The sequence below is a fragment of the Polypterus senegalus genome, chromosome 7 (genome assembly GCF_016835505.1).
Source record: "Polypterus senegalus isolate Bchr_013 chromosome 7, ASM1683550v1, whole genome shotgun sequence".
NCBI classification, from domain to species: domain Eukaryota; kingdom Metazoa; phylum Chordata; class Cladistia; order Polypteriformes; family Polypteridae; genus Polypterus; species Polypterus senegalus.
Genome location: NC_053160.1, coordinates 28,665,788 through 28,693,394, shown reverse-complemented (window position 1 = coordinate 28,693,394; position 27,607 = coordinate 28,665,788). Strand labels below are relative to the sequence as shown.

At 38.5% G+C, this 27,607-nt stretch overlaps 1 protein-coding gene across 2 annotated transcripts in view; it reads left to right on the top strand.

The window, feature by feature from the left end:
* Window positions 1-27,607, top strand: part of pde8b (phosphodiesterase 8B) — a 348,478-nt gene that overhangs the window by 228,101 nt on the left and 92,770 nt on the right. For both annotated transcript variants that reach the window (XM_039758399.1, XM_039758400.1), the window contains exons 3-6: window positions 4,131-4,321; window positions 15,858-15,917; window positions 19,091-19,148; window positions 23,081-23,169. In XM_039758399.1, the coding sequence (XP_039614333.1) occupies window positions 4,131-4,321; window positions 15,858-15,917; window positions 19,091-19,148; window positions 23,081-23,169 (398 nt within the window). The remainder of the gene's footprint in view (window positions 1-4,130; window positions 4,322-15,857; window positions 15,918-19,090; window positions 19,149-23,080; window positions 23,170-27,607) is intronic.

Here is a 27,607-nt window from a genome sequence, read left to right as displayed (position 1 = left end):
TTACCCAAGAAAAGAAAAGTGAGTGTTTTAAATACTGAATGAAATGGATAATTGCAATACAATACAATATTTATGTCCAAAAATAAATACTTATTTTTTTATAGTTCTCTTCACTGAGTGCAGGCACAGAGTGTTGTGAACAATTCTCAGTTAAACTAGAAGTACAGTACGCATTATACAAATTCCTAAATAGAGGAGGAGGAGGAGGAGGTTAGGAGCACGTGCTGATACAGCGCATTGCCTCACCCACCACATGACTAAATAGAGAAATAATTAAACCCAAAATTATTTATTATTCCAATTTCTTATAAATAAAAGAAAGTCAAGAAATACTCCTTCACAAACATTAGTATCAAAAAGGTGTAAGTTGAGGTTATTATTTAGTAACTAAGTACATAGTATTTTTCATTGTTCTGCATGCTGTTCCACTTTCTTTCCAGCCCTTTTGTCCAGTGTTCCCAGCTCCCACTTGCCTGGTTTTTAAAGTGTACTGTATTACGACATGTTACTTCACTTCTTTCACGTTTTTTGTGACTTCCTGTTGCACTTCATTTATTTTTAGTTACCTTGTAATCAGCCTACTCCACCGTCATGGTTTACCTGTCATGAATTCACACCACTAACCTTGGCAGCAGCCTTTTTCTTTACGTTTTCCAGTGCTGCATACCATTTTTACACCAGTAGTTTAAATACATTTTCAGAGTAGTGTTCCGTTACATTTTTTAGCTGCTGATGCAGCACTGACTGTTTTTATATTTAAAATGTGTTTTGTTCTCAATGTACAACTGCCAAGCAAAAGACATCAATAACATAGGAACGGTTGTATTCCTGTTTGTCTTTTCCTAGAAATTAAATTGAGAAACATAAATCTTTATTTTTCTTGAGATGATTGGCCTTTTACTTCTGTCTTTCATATTGATCATATTACAGAAAGAAGAATTATTTTTTTCATTATCTGGTTATAACTTTACACTCTGTCCACTACTGTATTGCTCACATTTGTGTTGCCTTTACAGCTTACCAATAGGAATATCACAATGCTGCCACCAAGTGATATTTTGGGGGAATTGCTGCCATGTTAACTTGATGCCATAGTGCATTTGAGATCTTTGAGACAGCTTTAACCGGAATAACTACTTGTAGTATGAGTCCCCCATAAGGGCTGATAATTTTATCTTCCCAAAAATCAACAATAACCTTTATTTATGCTGATATTTATCAATATAATTCTGAAATTCAAGAAATTATTTTTAGACAACAGCATCTGTCTTCGGCAATATCCCTGGTGTAGTGCTTACCATTGCTGCCACAAGGTGCCAGTGCCCTGGATTCAAGTGCCACAACCTGTCATGGTCAGTATGGAGTTTGCATGTTATTGCCTAGTCTGCTTGTACTTTCCTCACACATCACCAGGGCCCTGTTTGAGTGTGATGTGTGCATGAGTTGCCCCTGAAGTGAAAACGTGTCCTGGGCTGGTTCCTTCACCTGAATTTGCATGTTATTGCTTTTATTTTTGTAGTACTTTTTGATTTTTGTATAACTTTTATTTTTGTAGTAGTACTGCATATTTTGTATTGAATATCTCCTTAGGTCAGTGTTTCTTAAACAATGGATGCGACTGGACATTGGTTGTGATGGGTCGCCACATGTTTGTGTAGCACAATTAACCAAGTTCACCCAAGTGTGAATTCTGTGGCGAGTGACTTATTAGCATACTATTTGCTCCAGTAGCATGCGGTCCGAGAAGTGGCCTATAAACGACACTACGGGTGCATCACAGAGAATTTTGCTTCTACAGTAAGAAAATATGCATTTTTCCTTTGGCACCACCACCCCTCTCACAACTTGATTGACAGCAAACACACATATAAGAAAGAGAAGCGGGAGTGCCACAGGCAGCTAGTGTGAGATGAAGTGTCAGATTAGATTAGATATCAAAACAAAAATAACCGAATGTGATGTTTTGTGATGTTTTGTGGGGGCTGAGTGAATAGAGTGAGTGTATATATACAGTGCTGTGCCAGTCTTGTATGCTAAATACAAGTTTGGTGGCTGTGGACAACTGGTCAGTGCCTCGTCACATCTTCACCATTACAACATACTGTACATTTCAATCTAAATTTGTAAGAGACGTGCAAAGAAAATTTTGGATCAAGTTTAATGTGCTTCGGTGACGACTGTTGTAAAATGCTTTGATACATTTCAGTCTACTAGTAGTTTGAACGATGTGTTTGTTTGACAGCTGGGATCTGTAAGAAAATATAAAACAGCCTGTAGAATGGAGCTCTCAGCATTTAGGAGTTGGTACAATTAAACATTTCAAAACTGGACTCTTCACCGAATTCTTCCTCAAAATGTATCTTATCATCCATTTAAAATACTAACAGTGTACATATTTTTTAGGAATATTATCGCTGTTCGATTCCATTTTTCTACTCCCTATATTGAATTGTTAAATTAAAAACAGAACTTGCTGAATAATTTGCAAACCTGTTTAGAAAAATGTAGTGTTAAATGTGAAGCTCATATACACAAATAATGTTATTTAAGACAAGGTAAATAAACTACATCCATTGATTATTTTTTAACTACCTTATTCCTTATCTGGTGCCATGAGTGATGTGAATAAGCATTCAGGTTTTCCCATAAATTTGACCATATTCTCACGCCATCGCTGTTATAAAGAGTCATTTTATTCTTCTCAACTTTACTAAAGCTCACACTAAGCATTTATGCAGTGACGTATCTCAGGAGTCTGTTCCCTCATTTGTTTGATTGTTGCTGTTTTATTAACAATATCTTTGCTTTCCACTTATCTGTTTTAGTGATATTGATGTGAGAAATGTTCTTGAATGGAAACAAAAACATATGGTGTAAGTGCCACATGGGATGTATGGGCGTCCAGACCATGAAAGAGCAAGGTTCCTTACCCAGCCGGGAGGCCCCAGGTGGATGGACAGACGTCCTGGCCAGATGTGTTTACAGTACTTTTCCTGTCTGGGATAAAATAGAAGTACAGGGAAGGCCTGTTTATTCCCCCAGTACACTAGGTGCCAGCTTCCCTCAGGCAGATCTCCCATTCATACTCCCGCAGCGAACCTTGAGACATGTAGTCTAGGAGAACAACCCTGTCAGGGTGTGTGGGTGCCCAGAGAGGGAGCTAAACAAAAAAAGTACACACCTCGAAGGAGGTTTCGCCTGAACTGGAAGTGCTGCCAGGCTGTAATCATTTGACACCAGAAGTACTCCTGGGTCCTGGGATGAAAGGAGCCACCCAGCCTCACCCAGGTGAGCCGAGTTGGATGAGGTGGACAAAGTTTGCCTGGAGGTGAGACGGAGGATTTATTGTGGAGATGTTTATGGAGGCTTTAAACCTGTATAGGATGTTGGATTTAATAAAAACCACTTTTATTGGAGCCTTTTGACTGTGTGTTCTGGGTTTGAGGAGATACAGTGCCCTCTAGTGGCCTCAATGGCCTCTGTTATTTGTCTGTGTATTACTGAGCCATCATTATGGATTATCCTCTTCTTGGGTTAAAGTGTGAAATTAATTTTTTTTGGGCCCTCAGATTAAAATGTTTAGGAACCCCTGCCTTAAGTAATGCATCCTGTACTTTCACACCTTCTGTATGAGTGAACGCTGTCAATAAACAAGCTGTGCAAATTTCAAAAAGTCATTTAAGTGTGTGTTTAGCTGACTGATGAAGTTATTCTGCAATCGACTTGACCAGCGCAATGCTCGTTAATGTTATCTATGACAAAAGACTTCTCTCAATCATGTCACGTCAAGTGTAGCACGATTGTTGAGAAGAATAAGAGGGTAACACAGTTTTAGTGTGAAATTGTTCATGCTGAAACAGTTTCTAAATTTTGCTCTAATATTTGATTGAGTTATAAAAATGCCTTTAAATTGTATATAACTGGTTCTTGCACTTTCATATTTCATATCTTGTGCTTGTTACTCCTGAGATGGGCTGCGGCTCCCACTGACCGTTTTGAAAAAAAAATAGTCAAGCAAATGAATAAATAGATGGATGATTTGGCGATTTGTTAAGAACTTAAAGAATAAAGCATTTTAAGAATTTAAAGACAATGAAATAAAATATTAACAACTGGTGTTTATTTTTCAGGTTCTTCTGGTCTTTGCAAAAGAGGACAGTCAGAGTGATGGATTTTGGTGGGCTTGTGACCGAGCTGGATATCGGTGCAACATTGCTAGAACTCCAGAGTCAGCACTTGAATGTTTTTTAGACAAGCATCATGAAATAATTATTATTGACTCTAGAAATTCACGATATTTTGATGCAGAATCTGTTTGCAGGTAATTGTCCTTTTAAAACTGGTTATTTTTGGTAATTTTAAAGAATTCGGTAATTGAATATTTTTTCAAAATTTTTAATAAAAAACAAGTAAGGCAAAATGATTTATTATAGTGTGACATGATGGTTAGCATTACTGTTTCACAAGTTGAGTTGGGGCTTGGCTGCCTGGGGTGTGGACAATCCAATGGACACAGACCTAAAAATATGGCAGGTCCATCCTTTGTGTGTGCTTTTAGGTGACCTACAACCATTTTTGTGCTTCTTTGTGGCAGGATCACAACAAGATTATTTGATCATTTCTCATAGATCATTTACTCAGCTTTTAGACTCAGTCCTACTGTATGCATGCATGTCTGGTATAGGCGAATGCTTACATCAAATGCGTTTTCAGGTGTTTTTACTGTGGATGAAGATGCTTTCTTAAACAATGTGACAATGCTTGTGTGGACAGTGATCATTTCTCTCTATTATAAAAAATAAAGTTGGGATGAGACGTGATCTTTTGAAGAGAGATCATTTAAAGGGGAGACAGAGAGACACTTTCACAGCCCGCAAGACAGGCAAGTCATGTCATACTTACAACCTTTGGAAGCAAGTCCTGTGATACACATGCAGAGCAGTTTAGAGATAATGGGAGTAGGAAAATTCAAAAATCTCAAAAAAACGAGAGTAAAAATCGCATTAGCACAAAGAAACGGAAAATATTACTTGGTGAAATGACGGAACAGAGAAAAGAGATCTAATAGTGTTTGAGAATGTCTGGGGGAGAAGAGAGACAAGGCAGTGACTTTAAAACGTTTGAAATGCCGCACAAAATGCAGATCATGTGGCACGGGATCAGCAGCAAGCCAGCAGCTGATCAAGCAAAGAGGAGGTAAAAAAAACAACCATTATTTGTTTTCCATTATATCACCATTAAAGAGGGGTTTCGGAGGAGCGTGGGGTGGGGTGCGTTCAGCCCACCTCTTCACAATGGCGAGTAGTGCTGGTGGTGGAGTTAGGCGAGCGAAGAGCAGATCATGTGGCACGGCAGCAGCAGCAAGCCAGCAGTTGATTGGGCGAAGAGGAGGTAAAAAAAAGAATGTGTTTCCCATTGTATCACCGTTTAAGAAGGGTTTCGGAGGAGCGTCCACGTCTTCTTGGGGTGCGTTCAGCCCCCCTCTTCACAATGGTGGGGGGGGGGTGTGAGGGGATGGCAAGCGAAGCAAGCAGGGGGCAAAGCCCCCTAGTTTGTTTAAAAACGTAGTAGTGTGGACATAGCCTATGGGAAGAAGCCCTCACAAATCTGTGCACAAAGGAGCAAGTAGGCCTAATGGACTTGCAGTGACAATGCTTTAAAGCTGATATTTTCACAGAATTTCTTACCAAATTTTTGGCATCAGTTTTCATCAGAGTATACAGATGTATTGGAATGAGATTTTTTGATGCTGTTTATGAACAACATACATTTATGAACTGGACTTTCTGCACTGGAAGCACTTAAGACTAAATAACAGTGGTAAGCTCAATATGGAGCCAGACATCTGCCTGCAGCTTTCATCTCTGTAGCCTTTCCAGTGTTCGACATCCTTGAAACAGCACCAGCCTATTCACTGAGTATTCATGCATTCAATTTTCATTGAAAAATCTACATGTTGCATGTAATATGACCGAGTTAATATATTTGTGTTTTATTAGAATTCTGATAAATAATTGAAGAGAATTTGCTTCTTATCTTCTTTATAGGTTCAGTGCCACAGAAATAGACTACACCACCACAATTAACGAAAACATTTCAGTTTGCCTTTTGACAAGACTAATGTTAAGTGCATGAGATGTCACAATAAAGACAGCAGTTTTTGTGAAGTGATTCCTTCTGTGTTTGCAGATTGCACATGTGTATTTTCTTAGATTATCAGTTTTGATAATTACTGAGGTGAATCATAAGCCTATTTTAGAGCAGTCAGGATAGTCTCGTCTGTGAATTGCTTACAGAAGTTTATGTAATCAGCCAAGGGGGCCCGATTTGTAACAGTTTAGGAACACCTGATGTAAACCACCTTTGCAGAGATCTGTTTTCACTTTGACATTAGAGAGAGTTTTTCTGTTAACCTGTTTAAAAAAAGCCAGATTAAATTCTCTGTGATGCAATGTTGTATAACAATAAAATGCGAACACTTCCAAGGAGGTAAATACTTTTTATAGGCGCTGTAACTGCTCTGTTTGCTGCATTTCTGTGTTCTGTCAGGTTCACCCCAATCATATGGTGTGCACTTTCTTGGAAATATGAAATGTGATTTTTTATAGGCATTGTACATATTGGACCTGAAGTTTTCACACAGAATTATTTTACCTTTTTAGGATCAACTTGAGCTCTGTATTATTTCTGATAATGGCCCAGTTCTGCAGGATCAAATTGTTCCTATTCTGCAGAGTAGATGTTCAAGTGGATTTGTATCTGGGATAAAACTTCTCCAGGGAAAACAACGATTTCAGAAGTCTAGCATGTAGCACCACCAGCTTTGGAAAAAATGCATCAAAAGACCCAAAATGCAACTTTTTCTATCTATCTATCTATCTATCTATCTATCTATCTATCTATCTATCTATCTATCTATCTATCTATCTATCTATCTATCTATCTATCTTTATAATACAATCAATATTTATGGAAATCTTACAATTAAATTGAAATAATAAATACTGTTATTTATATAAATACCTGTTTGACATAACCTAACATAAAGCTGCACATGAGAGAAGCAATCTGTTCTTAAGTCAATGCCTGCAGTTTTCAGGGTCTGACTTTGTGATTTGTGATTTGTTTATAGTCATAACAAAACAGAACCAAATAGGAAATTGTAGATGTTTCAAAGAGAATAGAAATGATTTTACCAGTTCAGTCGCCTGTCAATATTTCAACTTCTGTTAAGTGGCTGCAAAGTGCCATAAGTTTCAAAGTACGTTTTCAGTGTCGGTCAAAGCCCATTTGGAGCCCTAGGTAGAGCTGACATTGTCCTTTGTTGTTCATAGTGGCTAGTTGGTATTATTATACTTCATTGGCCCTTCGGTGTCTGGAGCATGCATCCCTGCAATAGATAGCATAAACGGCATCCCATTGTGCATATACTGTGGACTTTAATGAGCATGCGCATCAGAGCATGTACACTTTTACTGTCATAAACAGTGCCCACTCAGTATCCTGATGTTTGGACTGCATGCGCCTTGAGAAACACAAACAGCGCCCCTTTGTGTACATACTGTGGGCATCATTATCATACTTCTATGACTAGTGGGGGAAAGTTCCTACTTGATGCATGGAGTACACACCCCTTAACTTTTATAAAAGCTGCCCCTTAGATGAGGATGACCTGTGGCCGTCTGAGTCGCCTAAAGGATTGACCACCTCTGATGGTTTAAAACAGTTGTTTTGCTGTCCTTAGCTTTCAGAATCCTACATCAAACACTTTCTTTTGCCATTGACAGATCTTGGATTTAAATAGGTACTCTTTCTAGAAGGCATGTTATTTGAAAATAAATCAAAAAGGGAAATAGAAGTAGCAAAACATGCTGGCTTTATTCCACAGAACATGAATGGGTTGATCTGACAGGGTGTACCCTCAACGAAAATATAAGTTCACCCCCTGGGGCAATACTGAAGTGATACATGCACTGCTTTTTAAGTAGATCTTCATTTAGTTTGTCCCTAAAATTTCATGACAATCTGTTTGCATGCGCCACTTAAATAAAGAAAGAAAATAATTTTTCAAATTGCAATATTTCTCAAAAAAGCCACCCTTGAGACTCCTCTCTCCCATTAGCCTGGGGGCAAAAAAAATTTCCTGTCCTGTTACAGGGACCTTGACGAATATACATACCAAATTTCACATGAGTTAGTTGAGCCATTCTCGAATGATGCCCAGACCACAGACAGATATTCTTAATTTTATTTTTATAGATTAATTATTAATGTTATCCAATTCATTTTAATGACAGTTTGCATTCTTATTTTCCCTAAAACAGATAGCTGGTAAAGCTCTCCTCTTTTCACCTCCTGTTTTCTCCATTATCCACCTAACTTTGTACTCAGTTAGTTTCTAGTAATGAGGTAACTTTAAACCCGATCAGTTCTCGAGTCAAGAGTGACACAGCAGTTGCTCCAGGGACTTTAGGTTAGACCTCAGTGTAGTGGCCCTTATACCCCCTGCACCTCTGAGTCTTCTGTTGACCTTATTAACGTAGATCAAATCACCAAGACTGCTACACAACTGTCTGCTCTGTTTGAGGAACCGCACAGTCCAGTACATTTACTTCTGGAACCATGCTTCTTCTAGCAGCTGATTTTCCTCCATGTCCTCATTCTTTCTTTGCCCACAGTGTTGTGAATCTGTGACATACTGTAAGCTGGAAAAAGGGGGTGAAGGCTTCAAAAACAAACAAGTCAAATAAGGACCTCACTGAATTTAACTCCCAAAATAAGCCTCACACCCGGCAACCAGACACCAAAGCTCGAGAGGCAGGCTTTCAGGCCTGCTGAAGCCCAAAATGCAGCACTGGCTTTAAAAGTTCAAACTTCAAAATATTTAAAAATTGCCTGCAGGGGAGAGGATTAACCGTGAAATCATTGGCTTGAATGACAAGGCCCATGAAGAATCTTTATAAATGAAGAAGTTACTTGTTTAAACAAAAACAAAACAAAAATGACAAAAACAGGAAAAAGTATTAAATTATCCCAATAAAGAGTCAAAGTATGCCAGAAAAGGCAATCCAAGGCAAACAAGACCAATCTACCAAAAAGCAAAGAATCATAGTCTGAAAAAGGAAGCAAACCAGAAAATCAGAGCGTCGCTCACTCAATTCTATCTACACAATTGTCAAAGACACGCTACTACTGCCATCTCTTCCACCAAAATATAAAGGTGCAAGGTGGTCTAAGTAGAAGTGATGTCAGGGTGGGCCTATCTTTTTGGGGTTCCACCTACAGAACATAAGGAATATATTTAAAATTCTTAAAAATATACATAAACAGTAAATATACATAATATTAACACTAAATTACACAGTAACAAAATAAAACACATGGAAAATATTGTTTAAAAAATAAAAGAAATAGCCATAAAACAGTATAACCATAAGCCAGGAAAGAAAGAATAGCGCTAACATAATGCAGAGGGTTTGGCATTTTATCCCACTGCTAGATGACCTGCCCTCTAGCATCCCATGGCGCTCTTCATGATTCTACCCAAGCTATCACTCAAACTCATGCCTTAACGTCTTCTGTTTTCCCACAGTCACATCTGCATGGTCTCTTGCACTCTCTCTTTATCTCTTACCAGAAGGTTCTCTGTAGGACTATAACCTGTCATTTCTGGCATCGCCAATGCACCTAACATCCTCTTGCAAGTTGGCATCCTACTACAATACATATAAAATGTACAAGTAAGTCAATACCTTACAGTATTAATGGCTTTCATCAGAACAAGTTACCCTTACAGATGGTATTGTCAGCTGCAAGGCAAGGTCGACAGAAAGTGTGATATGTGTCATCGTCATAGGTAATAAAGTTTGCCATCAGACAGTTTGTTCAAATTTGTGGATACCACCTAACAGTCAAGCGTTATTTGATTTAAATCTAAGTTTGAATTCTGGTTACCAACTTTTTTCTGTCCCTTTGACCTCAATGTTCAACTCATGTGTAAATTGATGTGTAAATTCTTGGTTTTGATTCTTTTCTCTTTTTTTTTTGAATCTCAGCTATGATTTTTATCTCACATTGTGGGCCCTTTCTTGAGTCTTGCTCTCCCAGTTTTGATGTTAGCTATTTTAGATGGACTTTTACCTGCCACACACGTGAGTCTTCTAGTGTATCAGTAATTTGTATTGGAGATTTATTTTGACATCTGTAGTGACCATCAAATAAGTAAAAGAGGGAAATATACACAATACACAAGTTGAAATTACATTGCTCAATTTCAAGCAGTAAAGTAATCAGTGATTGTATAGACGTTATCGTCAAGAAGTTTGCACTTTAACAGTGACCCTAGATTCAGAAATCCATGCCCACATTGCTGTAGCCATTGTCCTTTGTGAAACATTGTCAGATTGTGATGCTCCTACCAAATATGTGTCAAGTGTGATACTCATAGATCTGTCTGTTCACAATTTGCACACATACCTTTAAACATATTGCAATGGTAGTCATGGAATTAACTCAGTCGACACGCCTTTGTAGAGGTCTGGAGGTGCATTAGAGAGAAAGGATTACCAGAGAATTATGTGAGGATTGTCCAGCATATGTATGTACAAGTGAGTGAAAACTCAGGTTAAAAGCAGTGCTGGAGTAACAAAGAGGATCACAGTTAGAGTAGGTCTGCACCAGGGATCTTCTTTAAGTCCTCATCTCTTTTATCTGCTAATGGATGTATTGAGTCATGAGATGAAGGACCAGTCCCCCCTATTGCAGGCTTTTTGCTGATGATATTGTGTTGTGCAGCATCAGAAAAGAGGAACAGGAGAGGAAGTTGGAAGAACTGAGAAGGGTTTGGAAGATAGAAGGTTGAAGATAAATAGGAAGAAAATCGAATATATGAGGTTTAATGATGATCAGGATTCAGATGTTAGCTTGCAGGGAGAGCTATTGGAAAGAGTGGATATATTTAAATATCTAGGATCAGTGATAGTGCAAGATGGAAACCTAGATGCAGAGATAACCCATAGAGTGCAGTGAGGATGGAAAAATTGGAAGAAGGTATCAGGAGTATTCTATGATCAAAGAATTAAGGTGAAGATTAAAGACAGTGGTTAAAAATGAGAACGTTTATGTGTGGAGTTATAAAAATGGACAGAATGAGAAATGAAGTACAAAAAAGTAGGAGAGATATCTAAGAAAGTTGGCCGAGTTGAAGCAATGAGGAGAGACATTGGATATGTGGTCAGAAGAGTGATGGGAAGTACATTGGAAGAAAAAGTGAGGGAGGCCAAAGTGGATGTGGATGTGGATGGATAAAGTAAAAAGAGGTCTGAAGGAAAAGGTTTAGCTAGGGAGGATATGGAGAACCAAACTGTTTGGAGAAGGTTGATCAAGCACATCAACCCTACATAGAAATTAGTTTTCTTTATTTTGTCCATTATCTATAGAGGCCAAATATTTATACATATTAGTATATTACTTAATTTGTTGAGAACGTTTAAGATAAATACAGCCTATTCTTGATGTTCCCTTTTTGCTCAAATGTTAATTTGTCAAAACAGCCACATAACATTATTATTCTGTATATACCTTATATTTGAAGATGTCAGCCTAACATAAAAATGTGCACGCATCATCTAAAAAAAGATAACACCACATAGCATTTGAGATCTTGTGGCATTCACGTTTTCCCATTTAGCTGTTTGTAAGCCTTAGTTAATGCTGTTGTTATTTCCACTTATAATTGCTGTATACTGTAGCTGCTTTTCTCTCAGCCTTCTGTCTGATCAATTTATAATTTCAATTAATTTTGTCACATTTGCTTGAGTAGGTTGCTTGTGCACCACAAATAGATCTTATTGCAGAATATCATTTTCTTCTCACCTGCCATTTCTATGGTTTTATTTCTGAGAATGCAATGTTTCATTGGGCAATGAGGACTCATTATTATGTAGATAAGCAGATAGAAAATTGTTCGTGATTGGGTGGGCGTCTACTGACTGTATATAGTAGTGTATAAAGTAGTGAATATCAGGTGATAGATGAATCCTCTGTTACATCTTAAGACATCTGAGCTATATTCAGTGTTAGTGTTATAAATGGTGAAGATGTGCTCCTTTTTAACGGTCAGATTATAAGTTTTGTTGATCTTTAGCATCAGTGATGGGACTGATCTGGTTCCAGAATATTAATATTAAGGCAGTGCAGCAGTCCTTATAGTTAGGGCCCTTATTAGCCCTCTGAGTTCCTAAACAATTTTGTAGACAAAAGGTGTGTCGCTGTCAGCATTCGTAAACAGACTACCTTGTCACTATCCAGATTCAAATAATTCAGACGTGAGCGTCAGTAGGGTTTGTGCCATGGGAAACAAGTTACCCAAACTATTCTATAACATTTCAGTAATTATGTACCACTTTATCTTTCTGATCATAAAATAGGTCATTATGGTAGCAATTGACAAGAAGAATTTGTAATTCATTGCAGAATTATGGTATTTGCCATAATTCTCGATATATTATCAAAAATTAATTTAAGGGTTTCTCTAGAGTGCCTCTTTCTCCTGCACGATTTGACTCAAAAAATAAATCAGCAAATCTCATAACAGGCGTAAGTTTATTTTTCCGTCCAGCCAACACACCCCCTTCATCAAGAGATCAATGTTTTTGGATTTCAGGGGACTCTAAAACATCGATATCCTTTTGAATTTACTATACATTATGGTGGGGGTAGGGGGGCGCAAAACAAAAATGACAAGACAGTATTATAAAGAGTGGATCAGGAGAAGAGACTTAATCAGGAAATGTGGAAAAGCCAAAAATCAACCGTACTTTCACCAAATCCCAGTACGAAATTAAAAAAATTGCAGTGAAAAGAAAGTTAATATGCTTTAAGGGTTATCCATGAAACTCGATACTACAGAATTAAAATATCCGGTCTTTTTACAGGTCTGTGATGTCACAAATCGTGTCTCCAGACAATGCTATGCTTATTAGGAAAAAATGGAATGAAAAAGAGCAGCAAGAATGGAAATCAGGATCAGGAGAAAAGGCGTAGTCGTTTAAAAAAGTCAAAATCAAGACCACTGTCATGTTTTAGTCAGGATGTGTTCCCTGGCTTATATTTATTTTTCATTCAGGCGTTTTCCATGCTTATTGTTTTATATTACTTTTCATGTTATTTTTCATTGGAAAACAACATAGTCACACAGGAAGACACAAAAAATAATCATGATAAATAAATTATATTCACAATAAACAAACCAGAAATTTGGAGTCCTTATGTTCCAAAATCCCAAATAAGACCCACAAAAATTCTAGAACATACCTGAATATTATAAAAAAAATTACAATCAACCTGGACTTACTTATGTGGTCACTGTCAATTTGTTGTGAAGGGGTTCATGATTAATTTGATACGTGTTTCTCATTTTTGGGTTTATCCTGAGCCCGAGAGTCTCTCTTATTAATTTTTCAACTGAAAACTTACTTTTGTTTGTTGTAATTTTTTTTGTGTTATTTTCACTGCTGTTTTGGTCATGCCATTGTAAGGACAGCCCCGTGTTGTCAGGGGGTGTGTCCTCAAAGGTCGTGAACTGCCAGTAACGACTCATCGGGTAAAATTGATCACTTTGGACACTTCCTCATGTGGATTTCAAAAGCCTTTTTAATGACTGGTAATAATTCTGTTTGCAGGAAACATTTCCCATTCTAAAACCAGAGCTCTAGCCACTACTCCAATATGCCACGCTACTTGTACTTTACATGTTATTTTTTACTATTTGTCATCGGTTGGGGGTTGAATTCTGTTTTGTTAGGTTTTGTGTCTTTTTGACCCTGCTTTATTTCTTTAACTTGCTGATGTTTTTTTTATCTTTTTTTCTCATTTGTTGTGTAAGTTTCACTTGATTGTGTGGAAGGTTATGAGTTTGACTAGATATTTTGTAATGTTATTTTCTTAATATAAACTTTTTTAAAAATGACTATTTATACTGTGTTAACAATTAGAGCTACGTAAACGTGAGAGGGAGTAGTCTAGCCCTAGATAGTATTCAAGTTTTTGTGCAGTGTTACTTTAAAGACAGTTAATGGAATATTGTTAAAATATTAAATAGGATCATTTAGTTTCTATCACGTTAGGTCAGGGGTTCCCAACTGGGGGTAAGTTTATGCCTACTCAGGGGGTAAAATTTGCTTCAAAATGCTGAAGTTGTAAAGATCTCAATTAGTTCCCAAAGACGACATGAGACTTGCACTTTCAACAACTCCATTAAGAATATCTAAAATCGTTGGTGAAAAGCAAGAACTTTAATAATTCTTTACATTTATATAGCACTTTTCTTATGAACTCTCCATACAGGGATGACCCAGGAAGCGAACCCACAACCTCCTTACTATAAAGTAGCACCGTTACCACAGTGCCACCTGCTTAGTGTCTCAGTGTGTTTCACTCTGGTATTCTGGTATCTGCTCATTATCTGCTATTATTATTGTTGTTGTTATTTGAACTTACAACAAAAATGTTAAAAACAGTACCTTAAAGTTTCCCCTTTGTCGACTGCTTTATTTTGGTAGACATATAAAGTCAAATTATTGAGCAAAACAGGGTGGGGGTAAATTTACTTTTATAGGTTGCCACAGGGTTAACGGGGTGATAAATGTTGGGAACCCCACACTAGATTATGAATTTCTGCTGACCGTGCTCAGCCTGGTTCTTTCCCTCTTCCTGAAACCCAAATCACTGTTCTGCATAGTTAAGTTTTACTATTTATTTATTTTTTATTAATTTTATTGTAATCATTCCATACAAATCAATCAATTTTTACAAAAAGTAGGATTGAGAACAAGTCGACCCCCACTCCTACTATTAATGTTTTTTCAATGTTTTTATTTTTATTTTTCTGTAAAACTATAAGTTCATAAGATGCTGTCACACTGTCAGGTTTCATGTATTTGCAGTGCTACTGAAGGAATGCATTATGACATTTCTATATCCTCAGGGTTTAGCTTTTTTTTTAAATGAATAGATGTGATCAAATTTATGTATTGCTTTAATAATTCTAAATATCCATCCATTGTCTAACCCGCTGAATCTGAATACAGGGTCACGGGGGTCTGCTGGAGCCAATCCCACCAACACAGGGCACAAGGCTGGAAGCAATCCCAGGAAGGGTGCCAACCCACCGCAGGACACACACAAACACACCCACACACCAAGCACACACCAGGGCCAATTTAGAATCGCCAATCCACATGTCTTTGGATTGTGGGAAGAAACCCACGCAGACACGGGGAGAACATGCAAACTCCACGCAGGGAGGACCCGGGAAGCGAACCCGGGTCTCCTAACTGCGAGGCAGCAGCGCTATCACTGCGCCACCGTGCCACCAACTAATTCTAAATACTCCCGTCATATCTTCATTTGCTTTATTGCTTTTTTATTTTTATTTCTGAAATTCCTTGTTTCAAATATACAGCACATAAATAAAAATGGTGTACTGTGTGTGCTGTTTTTAGGAATACGATGACTACTGATTACCGTAACTACAAAGAGGACTGTTTCATTTATGTTAGGTAGAATGCCCAGAGGGGACTGGGTGGTCTCATGGTCTGGAACCCCTGCAGATTTTTTTTTTTTCTCCAGCCGTCTGGAGTTTTTTTTCTGTTTTTTCTGTCCACCCTGGCCATCGGACCTTACTGGTTTCTATGTTAACTAATGTTGTCTTATTTTAATTTCTTATTTTGTCTTTTATTTTTCTTTTCTTCATTATGTAAAGCACTTTGAGCTACTTTTTGTATGAAAATATGCTATATAAATAAATGTTGTTGTTGTTGTACTGATGTGCTAATTTCAATTGTTTTTTCTCACAGGTCAATTCGTGCTACAAAACCCTCTGAACACACTGTAATACTAGCCATCGTGCCTCAAATGTAAGTTCCATTTCTGTATCAAAAATCCAGTACTAGCATTGAGACTTTTTTGAATTTTGGTATCTGTACCTCTTTGCAAAATGTCAAATAAATAGTTGCAAGAAAATGAAACCAAATTAAATTTGGTAAGAATTGTAATGAATAAATAACAAAAAACAAATCAATACGGCCTTACATAAATTAGATACATAATTAGTAGAAGGGTAGAGTCCTTATATATAATATTTTATTTTATATATGATATTTTATATTAAGTCTCTAAAGATGAGTCCAGTGATAAGGTCAGATGGCAGAGAAAAAAATTAAAAACTTCAGTTAAGCCGGAGAACAAAAAAATAAAATCTGAAAGGGTTCCATGGCCAAAAGACCACCCAGCCCCCACTAGGCATGAACAGTATGCAATAGTCAGGCTTGGTGTATACTTTTCTTTTTTCTTGGCTTCTTGTATGGCACGAGGGTAATGTTTGTTATGTAGATGTGCTGGTTGACCCCAAAAGCACAATAAAAGAAGGGGTAGAGGACAGGCTATCTAAAATATGGTAATGGTGCTTTATAATGAACAACAATTGTTAAAGTGGTGAATAAAATGAAATTGGCTGGACATGTTTTTATAGTTGAATGTGCCTGGGCCATTAAAGGCATGGGACTTTTTGATGTTACGCTCTAATTTCTTTTTCTTTTGTTATTCAACTGCAGTGCACACCAAACCAACTGAGTTTCCCATGTAGGCAATACAAACTTATCACTGCCATTACTTTGACCTTAATCATTGAGAATGCTTATAAGTAATCAGTGCTTGTTTGTTGTCTCAGTAATAAATCAATAAATAAACTAGTTAGTTTTTTTTGTAAAGGGGTGTACTGGTAGGAATTAAAAAAAACTAGCAGCAAGAATAGAAAAGGGTCAGGAGCGGAGGTGTTAGTCATTGAAACAAGCCAAAATGAAAACTGTTATTTCAAGATGATCTTTCACAAACCCTTAAATATGAATGAAAAAGTCAAGAAGACATGCCAATAATTCATTAGCCAGAGAACCAAGAAATGATAGTATTTTGAAATGTTATGTATTAGGAGTATTCCGCCATCTTGGATAAGAATAGATCATTAGCAACAGCCCTTTTATCTGTTTTCTCTGAAGACATCACGTCACATGCTGTGTGTGCAATTTCAGGTCATGTAAGACAAATGGCGGTGGCCGAAAGATAAAAATGCATAATACTTTTTTAATAATTCCAAAGAGTTGTCAAAGCAAGAAACTAACAATATAATCTAAACCCATACTAACACTATAATTATGTAAGACAAATGGCAGAGGCCATAAAAAACAAATAATGGCAATAAAATTGTATGGTACTTTTATAATACACTCACCTAAAGGATTATTAGGAACACCTGTTCAATTTCTCATTAATGCAATTATCTAATCAACCAATCACATGGCAGTTGCTTCAATGCATTTAGGGGTGTGGTCCTGGTCAAGACAATCTCCTGAACTCCAAACTGAATGTCAGAATGGGAAAGAAAGGTGATTTAAGCAATTTGGAGCGTGGCATGGTTGTTGTTGTCAGACGGGCCGTTCTGAGTATTCCACTATCTTCTCAGTTACTGGGATTTTCACGCACAACCATTTCTAGGGTTTACAAAGAATATTGTGAAAAGGGAAAAACATCCAGTATGCAGCAGTCCTGTGGGCGAAAATGCCTTGTTGATGCTAGAGGTCAGAGGAGAATGGGCCGACTGATTCAAGCTGATAGAAGAGCAACTTTGACTGAAATAACCACTCGTTACAACCGAGGTATGCAGCAAAGCATTTGTGAAGCCACAACATGCACAACCTTGAGGCGGATGGGCTACAACAGCAGAAGACCCCACCGGGTACCACTCATCTCCACTACAAATAGGAAAAAGAGGCTACAATTTGCACGAGCTCACCAAAATTGGACAGTTGAAGACTGGAAAAATGTTGCCTGGTCTGATGAGTCTCGATTTCTGTTGAGACATTCAAACGGCAGAGTCAGAATTTGGCGTAAACAGAATGAGAACATGGATCTATCATGCCTTGTTACCACTGTGCAGGCTGGTGGTGGTGGTGTAATGGTGTGGGGGATGTTTTCTTGGCACACTTTAGGCCCCTTAGTGCCAATTGGACATCATTTAAATGCCACGGGCTACCTGAGCATTGTTTCTGACGATGTCCATCCCTTCATGACCACCATGTAACCATCCTCTGATGGCTACTTCCAGCAGGATAATGCACCATGTCACAAAGCTCGAATCATTTCAAATTGGTTTCTTGAACATGACAATGAGTTCACTGTACTAAAATGTCCCCCACAGTCACCAGATCTCAACCCAATAGAGCATCTTTGGGATGTGGTGGAACGGGAGCTTCGTGCCCTGGATGTGCATCCCACAAATCTCCATCAACTGCAAGATGCTATCCTATCAATATGGGCCAACATTTCTAAAGAATGCTTTCAGCACCTTGTTGAATCAATGCCACGTAGAATTAAGGCAGTTCTGAAGGCGAAAGGGGGTCAAACACCGTATTAGTATGGTGTTCCTAATAATCCTTTAGATGAGTGTAATACTGAAGAGAAGTCAAACCAACAAACTAACATTATATAACCTAAATCTCCATGGCCAAAAAGCTCACAGAAGATAAGAAAAAGCTAAGACAAAAGCAAAGAAGCGGTCAGGAAAAATTAAATAAAAAGAGCACACTATTTGAAACATAGACATGTAATTGATTGTGACCATTGCATGAAGGATCAGCTGAAGGGTACTTTTATTTAGTGCTCTTGCAGCCCCATAGGAGATACCACCAAAATAAAAAAACCTGGAGTATCCTGATGATCTGTTCTTGTCTTAACCTTACTATGTGTCCCTGCACTCTCTATTTATGCCAGTCATCCTTACCCTCTGGGTATTTCCTCCATCAATTCAGGCCTCCTACACAAAACCAATGTGTTCTGCTGCCCAGAGATGCCATCTATGGGCACTGGATCGAGTCACTTACCGTATGGTCCAGTGGTGCTGTGCTTGGCAGGTTATACCATTTATTAAATTATTCTTATATTTTTAGGGGCCACTCATAACATAATTATTTTTCAGTAAGATTTATTTTAGAAACTTGCTTTGTTTAATGATATTGTATGTTTTTATGTTTTCCAGACAGCCTGATCAAGAAGAATCCTCTGTTCTGCCTCTTCTTAATGCAGGATTTAATAGGGTATGCAACACAGAAATTCTTATGCTGCTTACCTGCTTTTTACCAATCCATAACATGTTTTTGATCCTTTTAAAAATATAGTGTTTCTCATTGTATAAAAAAGAGATCTTCACTTAACAATTGAATGTTCTGGTACTTATAATGATGGTTCCAAGGACTGTAGGTCAAAGCAAAGCAATTATCATTAGCAACATCTCAGACGGCATGATAATTTAGGAAAAAATAAACCATGCAGTGATTTCTAAATTGTATTTCTTTTCATCTCTGCTTATTCTTTTCTTAGAAAAGTAAAAAAAAAAATTGAGTCTTTGACTACTTTAGGAAGAACTGACATTCATTTATTATTATTTTGTTTTCACACAAAAGCTCACTGAAATGATCTGGTGCAGATATAATTGAATGCGCAATTAAAATGAAAAAAAAAAATCCCGTAACAAGTTAGACGTATTTTAATCGAATTAGAATAGTTTCTTACAAAATTTGGAATATACATATACTAGTAAATGTCTATCCATCTACTGCATCTGGTTTAAATTTCAAAGAGCAAAATGTTGTGGAAGGCACAGAAAGCATCACATCGTCGCTCTGCCATGGATGTCAAACTGTCCAGCTCCATGTTGTTTTTTATCAGTATGCTGCTGATGGAGTATGTGAATTTCCCCTTGGGATCAATAAAGTATCTATCTATCTATCTATCTATCTATCTATCTATCTATCTATCCATCTATCTATCTATCTATCTATCTATCTATCTATCTATCTATCTATCTATCTATCTATCTATCATCTGAATAAGACTGTCTGGTTCACTTTAGTGAGGGCAGGAGTTGGCAGTCCAGAATTCAGTGAGCACCCCAGCTGATTGTCATAAAATGAGTGCCACCAGTAATTCGATTCCACATCAAGCACTAATATCATCTGCCACAAATCTGCCCAAACCTGTATGCTGTCCAGGTCCCTCTGTAACAAATACCAGATAGTTTGGTGTCATCTGCAAAATGAACCAGTTTATTGATTATGTTCATGTCCCTATCATTTATGTGTATGAAAAAGAGCAACACCCTAGCACTGACCCCTGGTAGACACAACTGTTAACGTCACCTAATTCTGAAAAAGTTCCCTCACCATAACCATTTGCTTCCCATGTTTGAGAGCATTTTGTATTCATCTACAGGACTGCTCATCCTATTGTCACTTTTGTTGATTACAATGGTAGAATAAAATACTTCACATGGTGAGGTCATTGAACTTCAGTGAAAATAAATGAATCAGAATATTAATGCACAGCAGATCAAATTATTTTTCTTCATTATTTTTATGTTAACCATCATAAGCAAACTCCTGTCAATCATGAATAATCCGCTGCATCCACTGAACAGTGTCATCTCCGGACAGAGGAGTAGCCTCAGTGACAGACTTTTGTCACTGTCCTGCTCCACTGACAGACTGAGGAGATCATTCCTCTCCCATACTATGCAACTCTTTAGTTCCACCCGAGGGGGGTAAACGCTAACATAATTTTTCTTTTTTTTACTATTTAAATTTAATATTGTTTCTTTGTATCAGTATACTGCTGCTGGATTATGTGAATTTCCCCTTGGGATTAATAAAGTATCTATCTATCTATCTATCTATCTATCTATCTATCTATCTATTTATTTCAAAAACACTACATGATGATGGTCATTTTAAAATATTGACTAACTGAAATTAATTCATTCAAAAATGGAAAAGAAACCTTCAATTTTGGGCTTCTTATGGTCGTCTACAGCAGTGGTTCTCATTGTTTATTTCCTTGGGACCCATTTTTACCAATTAATGTTCATGAATGACCCTTTTTGGGTTTCCAGCATGCAGAAATCAAAGAGATGGTTGAGGGGAGGCAATTTAAAAATGGGGCAAATGGGAAAAATACTGCAATCCACTCACTGGAATGGGGGGGCGGGGCAGGGGTCTTATTGCATCAGCAAGTCTGCATCTCAAAGATGGCGACATTTGGTTGAGGATCCCTGGTCTAGAGCAGCATTTATTTGTGCTTTTCTGCTGTTGACAAACCCCATGTGGAAAGGGTCTCATGTTTGTACCTGCCAGTTCAGCAATAAAGATATTCTTCCCTTGGACACCTGTTCCCTTTTTCTAGTCTCCTGTGCAACTTAGTGACCCAAGCTTGACAATATACAGTGGTGCTTGAAAGTTTGTGAACCCTTTAGAATTTTCTATATTTCTGCATAAATATGACCTAAAACATCATTTCACTCAAGTCCTAAAAGTAGATAAAGAGAAACCAGTTAAACAAATGAGACAAAAATATTATACTTGATCAGTTATTTATTGAGGAAAATGATTGAATATTACATATTTGTGAGTGGCAAAAGTATGTGAACCTTTGCTTTCAGTATCTGGTGTGACCCCCCTTTGCAGCAATAACTGCAACTAAACGTTTCCAGTAACTTTTGCTCATTCCTGCACACTGGCTTGGAGGAATTTTAGCCCATTCCTCCGTACAGAACAGCTTCAACTCTGGGATGTTGGTGGGTTTCCTCACATTAACTGCTCTCTTCAGGTCCTTCCACAACATTTCGATTGGATTAAGGTCAGGACTTTGACTTGGCCATTCCAAAACATTAACTTTATTCTTCTTTAACCATTCTTTGTTAGAACGACTTGTGTGCTTAGGGTCGTTGTCTTGCTGCATGACCCACCTTCTCTTGAGATTCAGTTCATGGACAGATGTCCTGACATTTTCCTTTAGAATTCTCTGATATAATTCAGAATTCATTGTTCCATCAATGAAGGCAAGTCGTCATGGCCCAAATGCAGCAAAACAGGCCCAAACCATGATACTACCACCACCATGTTTCATAGATGGGATAAGGTTCTTATGCTGGAATGCAGTGTTTTCCTTTCTCCAAACATAACGCTTTTCATTTAAACCAAAAAGTTCTATTTTGGTCTCATCCGTCCACAAAACATTCTTCCAATAGTCTTTTGGTTTACCCACGTGATCTTTAGCAAACTGCAGACGAGCAGCAATGTTTTTTTTGGAGAGCAGTGGCTTTCTCCTTGCAACTCTGCCATGCACACCATTGTTGTTCAGTGTTCTCCTGATGGTGGACTCGTGATCATAAACATTAGCCAATGTGAGAGAGGCCTTCAGTGGCTTAGAAGTTACCCTGGGGTCCTTTGTGACCTCGCCGACTATTACATGCTTTGCTCTTGGAGTGATCTTTGTTGGTCGACCACTCCTGGGGAGGGTAATAAGGGTCTTGAATTTCCTCCATTTGTACACAATCTGTCTGACTGTGGATTGGTGGAGTCCAAACTCTTTAGAGATGGTTTTGGAACCTTTTCCAGCCTGATGAGCATCAACAACTCTTTTTGTGAGGTCCTCAGAAATCTCTTTTGTTCGTGCCATGATACACTTCCACAAACATGTGTTGTGAAGAGCAGACTTTGATAGATCCTGTTCTTTAAAGAACACAGAGTGCCCACTCACACCTGATTGTCATTCCATTGATTGAAAACACCCGACTCGAATTTCACCTTCAAACTAACTGCTAATCCTAGAGGTTCACATTCTTTTGCCACTCACAAATATGTAATATTTGGTAATTTTCCTCAATAAATAAATGACCAAGTATAATATTTTTGTCTCATTTGTTTAACTGGTTTCTCTTTATCTACTTTTAGGACTTGAGTGAAAATCTGATGATGTTTTAAGTCATATTTATGCAGAAATATAGAAAATTCTGAAGGGTTCACAAGCTTTCAAGCACCACTGTATATATATTTGTATATGAAGGCACCAAAAGGAAGGCAACATGGTGTTACTGTGTCTGTTAGTTTTGTCACTTTTGTTCTTAAGAAATAATGAAATAAATACACTTCAGTAAGTTATTGAACAAAAAGAAATGGATTTTTTTCCCTTATAGAGATTTGCGGAAAATAACAGCATAATGGCTTGCTACAATGAGCTCATTCAGCTGGAACATGGAGAAGTGCGGTCACAATTTAAGCTAAGGTAAGCATAAGTTATTTAGTAATTTGTTAAATTTACTCGATCATTAAACTTTGGTTATTGAAGTGTTAATATTATAAAAAATAACTTTCTGTTTAGAAACACAAATGTGTAGTAATTTTAGTTTTCAGTTCTTAACTGCAGGTGGGATTTATTGGCCTTTCTTGATTTTTCACAACTTTCTTCATCCTGTTATTTGATCTGGTTGAGGTGTCTACAGTAGAGCTGTTAACTAAATTAATCTGTCAGTTTCTAAAAGCTTTCATGACTCAAGGTAAAAGGAAAAAAATCAAATCAACTGTTATCATTTCCACCATAAATCTGCATTTTTTTAAAGGGGGTTTCCATGTGCATTATTACTACTGTAAATATTAATGCTTATTTTATTAATACACACAGATATAATTATAGTGCCTAGGTTTATTGAAGACAATATTGATCCCTGTTGCTTTTATCATTTTTGTTAGTTTTTCCCCACGGTTGCAAGAATGTCAATGTCTTAAATTTTATATAAAATACAGTAAATTGTATGCTTGTTTTCTGCTAGAGTAAATTGTATTACAGTTTTTTCATATTTTGCACAATGCCCCTTTTTCCACTAATACAGCTTGTTATTAGGTGGCTTTCAGTTCCTCTGCTTACTGACATTTTACAGAAAACATGTGCAGTGCATTCATAGCTGGTACTGTGCATGCCTTGTACAAGATGTTACCAGGATGGGCTTCTGTTCCCTCTGATTTTAAAATCAGTCACTGCACTAATAAGCAACGTGTATCTTTGTTGACATGCTGACACACTGATCACTTAAGAAGGTGCTTGGCGCTAGTGATTTGAGTTCAGTATCTCAGCCCTGTTGGGTGTCGTGAGTGCCGCAAAGGGGTGCTGTGGAATGACATTGGGAGACAAGGTTCTTGCCTAGCCCGGAAGTACTAGCAGGTCACAAGAATGAAAGCCCAGAAGTACTTCTGGACTGATTAAAAAACGTATCCATCTGACCCAGAAGTGTGGACAAGTCACGTGGTCGGAAGAACAGAAGCATTTCTGGATCAGACACTATATAAAGTACTGCTGTGAACCCAGCAGGCAAGCCGGAGTCGGGAGGCAGAGGACAGAGCTTGCGAGAGAGGAGTGGAGGCAGCAAAAGAAAAAAAAGAAAGAAAAGGACTGTGAGCAATAGTGTTGGTGGGTTGTGCACTGTGTGTGCTGTGCAGGAAAAAGAAAAATGAATGTGTCTTTTGGGACTTCTGTGTGTCCTGTGTCTGTTTGATCTGGGCTGGAATCTTCTACAGTGGCATCCCAGATGGGACTGCCTGCCTGTTAACTGGCAGGGGACCCAACAAAAAATAATTTTGTGGACAGCTCGGCACAGCAGAGCAAGGAGCGCACACGTCTTTGCATCACGTCATGCAAACACAGCGACCAGCAGCTCCCCTGACGGTCGCTGAAGGTTCACGGGAGCCAGACTTGGGTGGATGTGGGCGAAGCTTGATGGGAGACGCGGAGGAGAAAAGAGAGAGAAGATTTGTGTTGGTGTTGGAATATTTGCCTGTTTATTGTGGCTGTGGTGCTTGGAGGGCACTGTATTAGAAAGAACACAGAATAAAAAACATTCTTATTGCTTATCCCCTGTGTCCTGCGTGTCTGTCTGTTGGGTTTAAAGGGCAACAGTGACCCCTAGCATCCACATCTGACGTAGTCGGCAGGATTTCAGGCCGTCAGCTTGTTCAGAAACCTAAAAAATTAATGTGGACGCAAACCCAACAGGCAGCGCTGCAACACAAGGGAGCCTGCAAAGAAACCTACCCTTGTATCGAGCCGTCATAGGGAAGAAAAGGGCAAAGCAGGCGGATATCACCGAAAAAATCCAGCGCTCGCATATATATATATATATTGTGGACACTAGCAGTATTCCTTCTCAAACCTAAAACAATCAGTCAGTAAGGACACAAGTTAAAAGCACCAAGAATTTCTTTTTATTCTTTTTTCTTCCTTCACAGTGCTCTCCATCACCACAGCCACAAATAAATGCACAATATACAACTATTCTTTCTTTCTCCTTCACATCTCCCAGCAAGTGTTGTCCTCCTTCCACCCGACTCTGGCTCAATTCTGTGAGGTCTGTCTCGTCCATTTATAAACCTTGTCTACTGTATATCCACAGAACCCACTGGCAGCACCCACGGCGCCCAACAGGGCTTAGATGCAGAACTTCAAGTCCCAGGATGCCCTGTGGGAATCTGGGGCACCATTGTAAACCAGGGGAACTGCCCTCTTGCGTGTTGGGGGAGGCAGTGCCTTTAAAAAGCTGCTTTCCCCCATCCTTCCATATCCGGGGCGTCCCGACTGAGTTGAGCTGCCGGTCATCTCTTACAATATATATATACAGTATATACAGTGCATGTAAAAAGTACGGACATTGTTAAGTTTTATTATTAATACTATGTTGAATTACAGTGAATTTAATTTGGCTTTATTAACACTATTCAGCAGAAAAAGACTCTTTATTGTCAAAGTGGAAAGAGATTTCTGCAAAATAATCAATCCTCACTTAAATCCTCACAGTAATTAATTCAATGGCGATCACCTGTCTGCGGTTTCAGCTGATTGTTATATAAATGCACTTCTGTATCTGTAAGGTCCAGCCTGTCATGGGTCTTTATGGTGGACTAATTTACATAACGATGAAAAAAGAACACTCCAGGCAACTCCATTAAAAGGTGATTGAAAAGCAAAGGTCAGATGATGGAGACAAGAAGATATCCAAGTCTGCAAATATCACTTGTAGTCCACTTAAATCAGTCATTAAGAAATGAAGAGTATGGCACAGATGTAAATCTGCTAGAGCAGGATGGGCACAAACACTGAGTGTTGTTGCAAGAAGAAGACAAGTAAATGAGATCACTGAGACGATGCAGGTTGGCTCCAGGCTCCCTCTTCATTTTTGGGAGCCTCTTGAACCCAACACACGTAACCGGATGAGTGTGGCAGATGAGGACAAATTACACATGAAGGCGTGGGCGCTCTGTACTTCCACCACTGCTATTGGCTCCACCCAGCAAAAGTACCTCTAGAGTGTAATGGACACTCCTGCTCCTCCCATAGTTGCCCAACAGCCCCCTTCCTGAGTGATGGCTACTCTTTTGGGGATTCACTCCCATCCATCTGCTTTTCTTCATTACACTGTCTTTTTCACTCTCACCTGCCTGGCTCTTCTTCTGTTCTTTAACCCCTTTAACCTCTGCTTTCTTTTCTTGTCTTTTTCCTTTCTTCTCCTTCTCTCGTGCCAGCTTGTACTTATAAGGCTCCGTTGGCACAGCATCTCAATCACGCAGTGCAGAAAGCCGATGAAGCAGTTGAGAAAGACCGTACCTTTACGCCCCAACTTCTCCACCAACTCCCCGCAGCTGCATGAGCATGCCCACGGAGAATGAGCTACACAGCAATGGCTTTAAAACAGCAATGTGAATGTCCTGAAGTGGTTAAGTCAAAGTCTAGATCTCAATCCAATTGAGAATTTGAGGCAGGACTGGAGAAAGGCTGTTCACTCATGATCATCTGACAGAGCCTGAGCAGTTTTAAAAAGAACAGTGGATGAAAATGGCAAAGTCCAGATGAGTGAAGCTGATAGAGATCTGTGCACACAAACTCAAGGCTGCTGTGGCTGACAAAGACACTACTAAATACTGACATGAAGGGGGTGAATACTTATACAGTCAATTATTTTCTGTTTTATATTTGTAATTAATTGAGACCACTTTACAGAGATCTATTTTCACTTTGACATAAAAGATTTTTTTTTCTGTTGATCAATGTCTTAAAGTCCATGTTCACTTTGTTTCAATGTTCTATAATGAAAGAGCTAACCACTTTTTGTGGTATTTGCAATACACTGTGATACAAGGATAAGTAAACACTGGTATTCCCATTTAATATACAGATGAATGAATGAAGTCAAGGTACAAGATCCAGGCCTTTAATGACCTCTTAGGCACAGCCATCAGCAGTGTGTCTGTCTGTGGAGAGAGTGTCAACCTCGTCAAGAGGTCTTCTTACCTCAGCAGTGATATTCATGTCTCTGGTGACTCTTCCTATGAAGTCAGTAGACGGATTGGGAGAACACGAGGGGTCATGAGGTCACTGGAAAGGGGTGTGCAGTGTTCTACAAAAGGACGAAGGTCCAAGTCTTTAGAGTCCTTGGTGCCTCCTGTTTTGTTATATGCTTGCGAGACATGGATGCGATCCAGTGACCGGAGACGAAGACTGGACTCCTTTGGTACTGAGGCTCTCCGGAGAATCCTTGGGTACTGCTGGTTTGACTTTGTGTTGAATGAGCGTTTGCTCATGGAGTCCAGAATGAGGCACATTACCTGCATTGTGAGGGAGCGTCAGCTATGGCACTACGGCCATGTGGCGCGATTCTCCAAGGGTGATCCAGCTCATA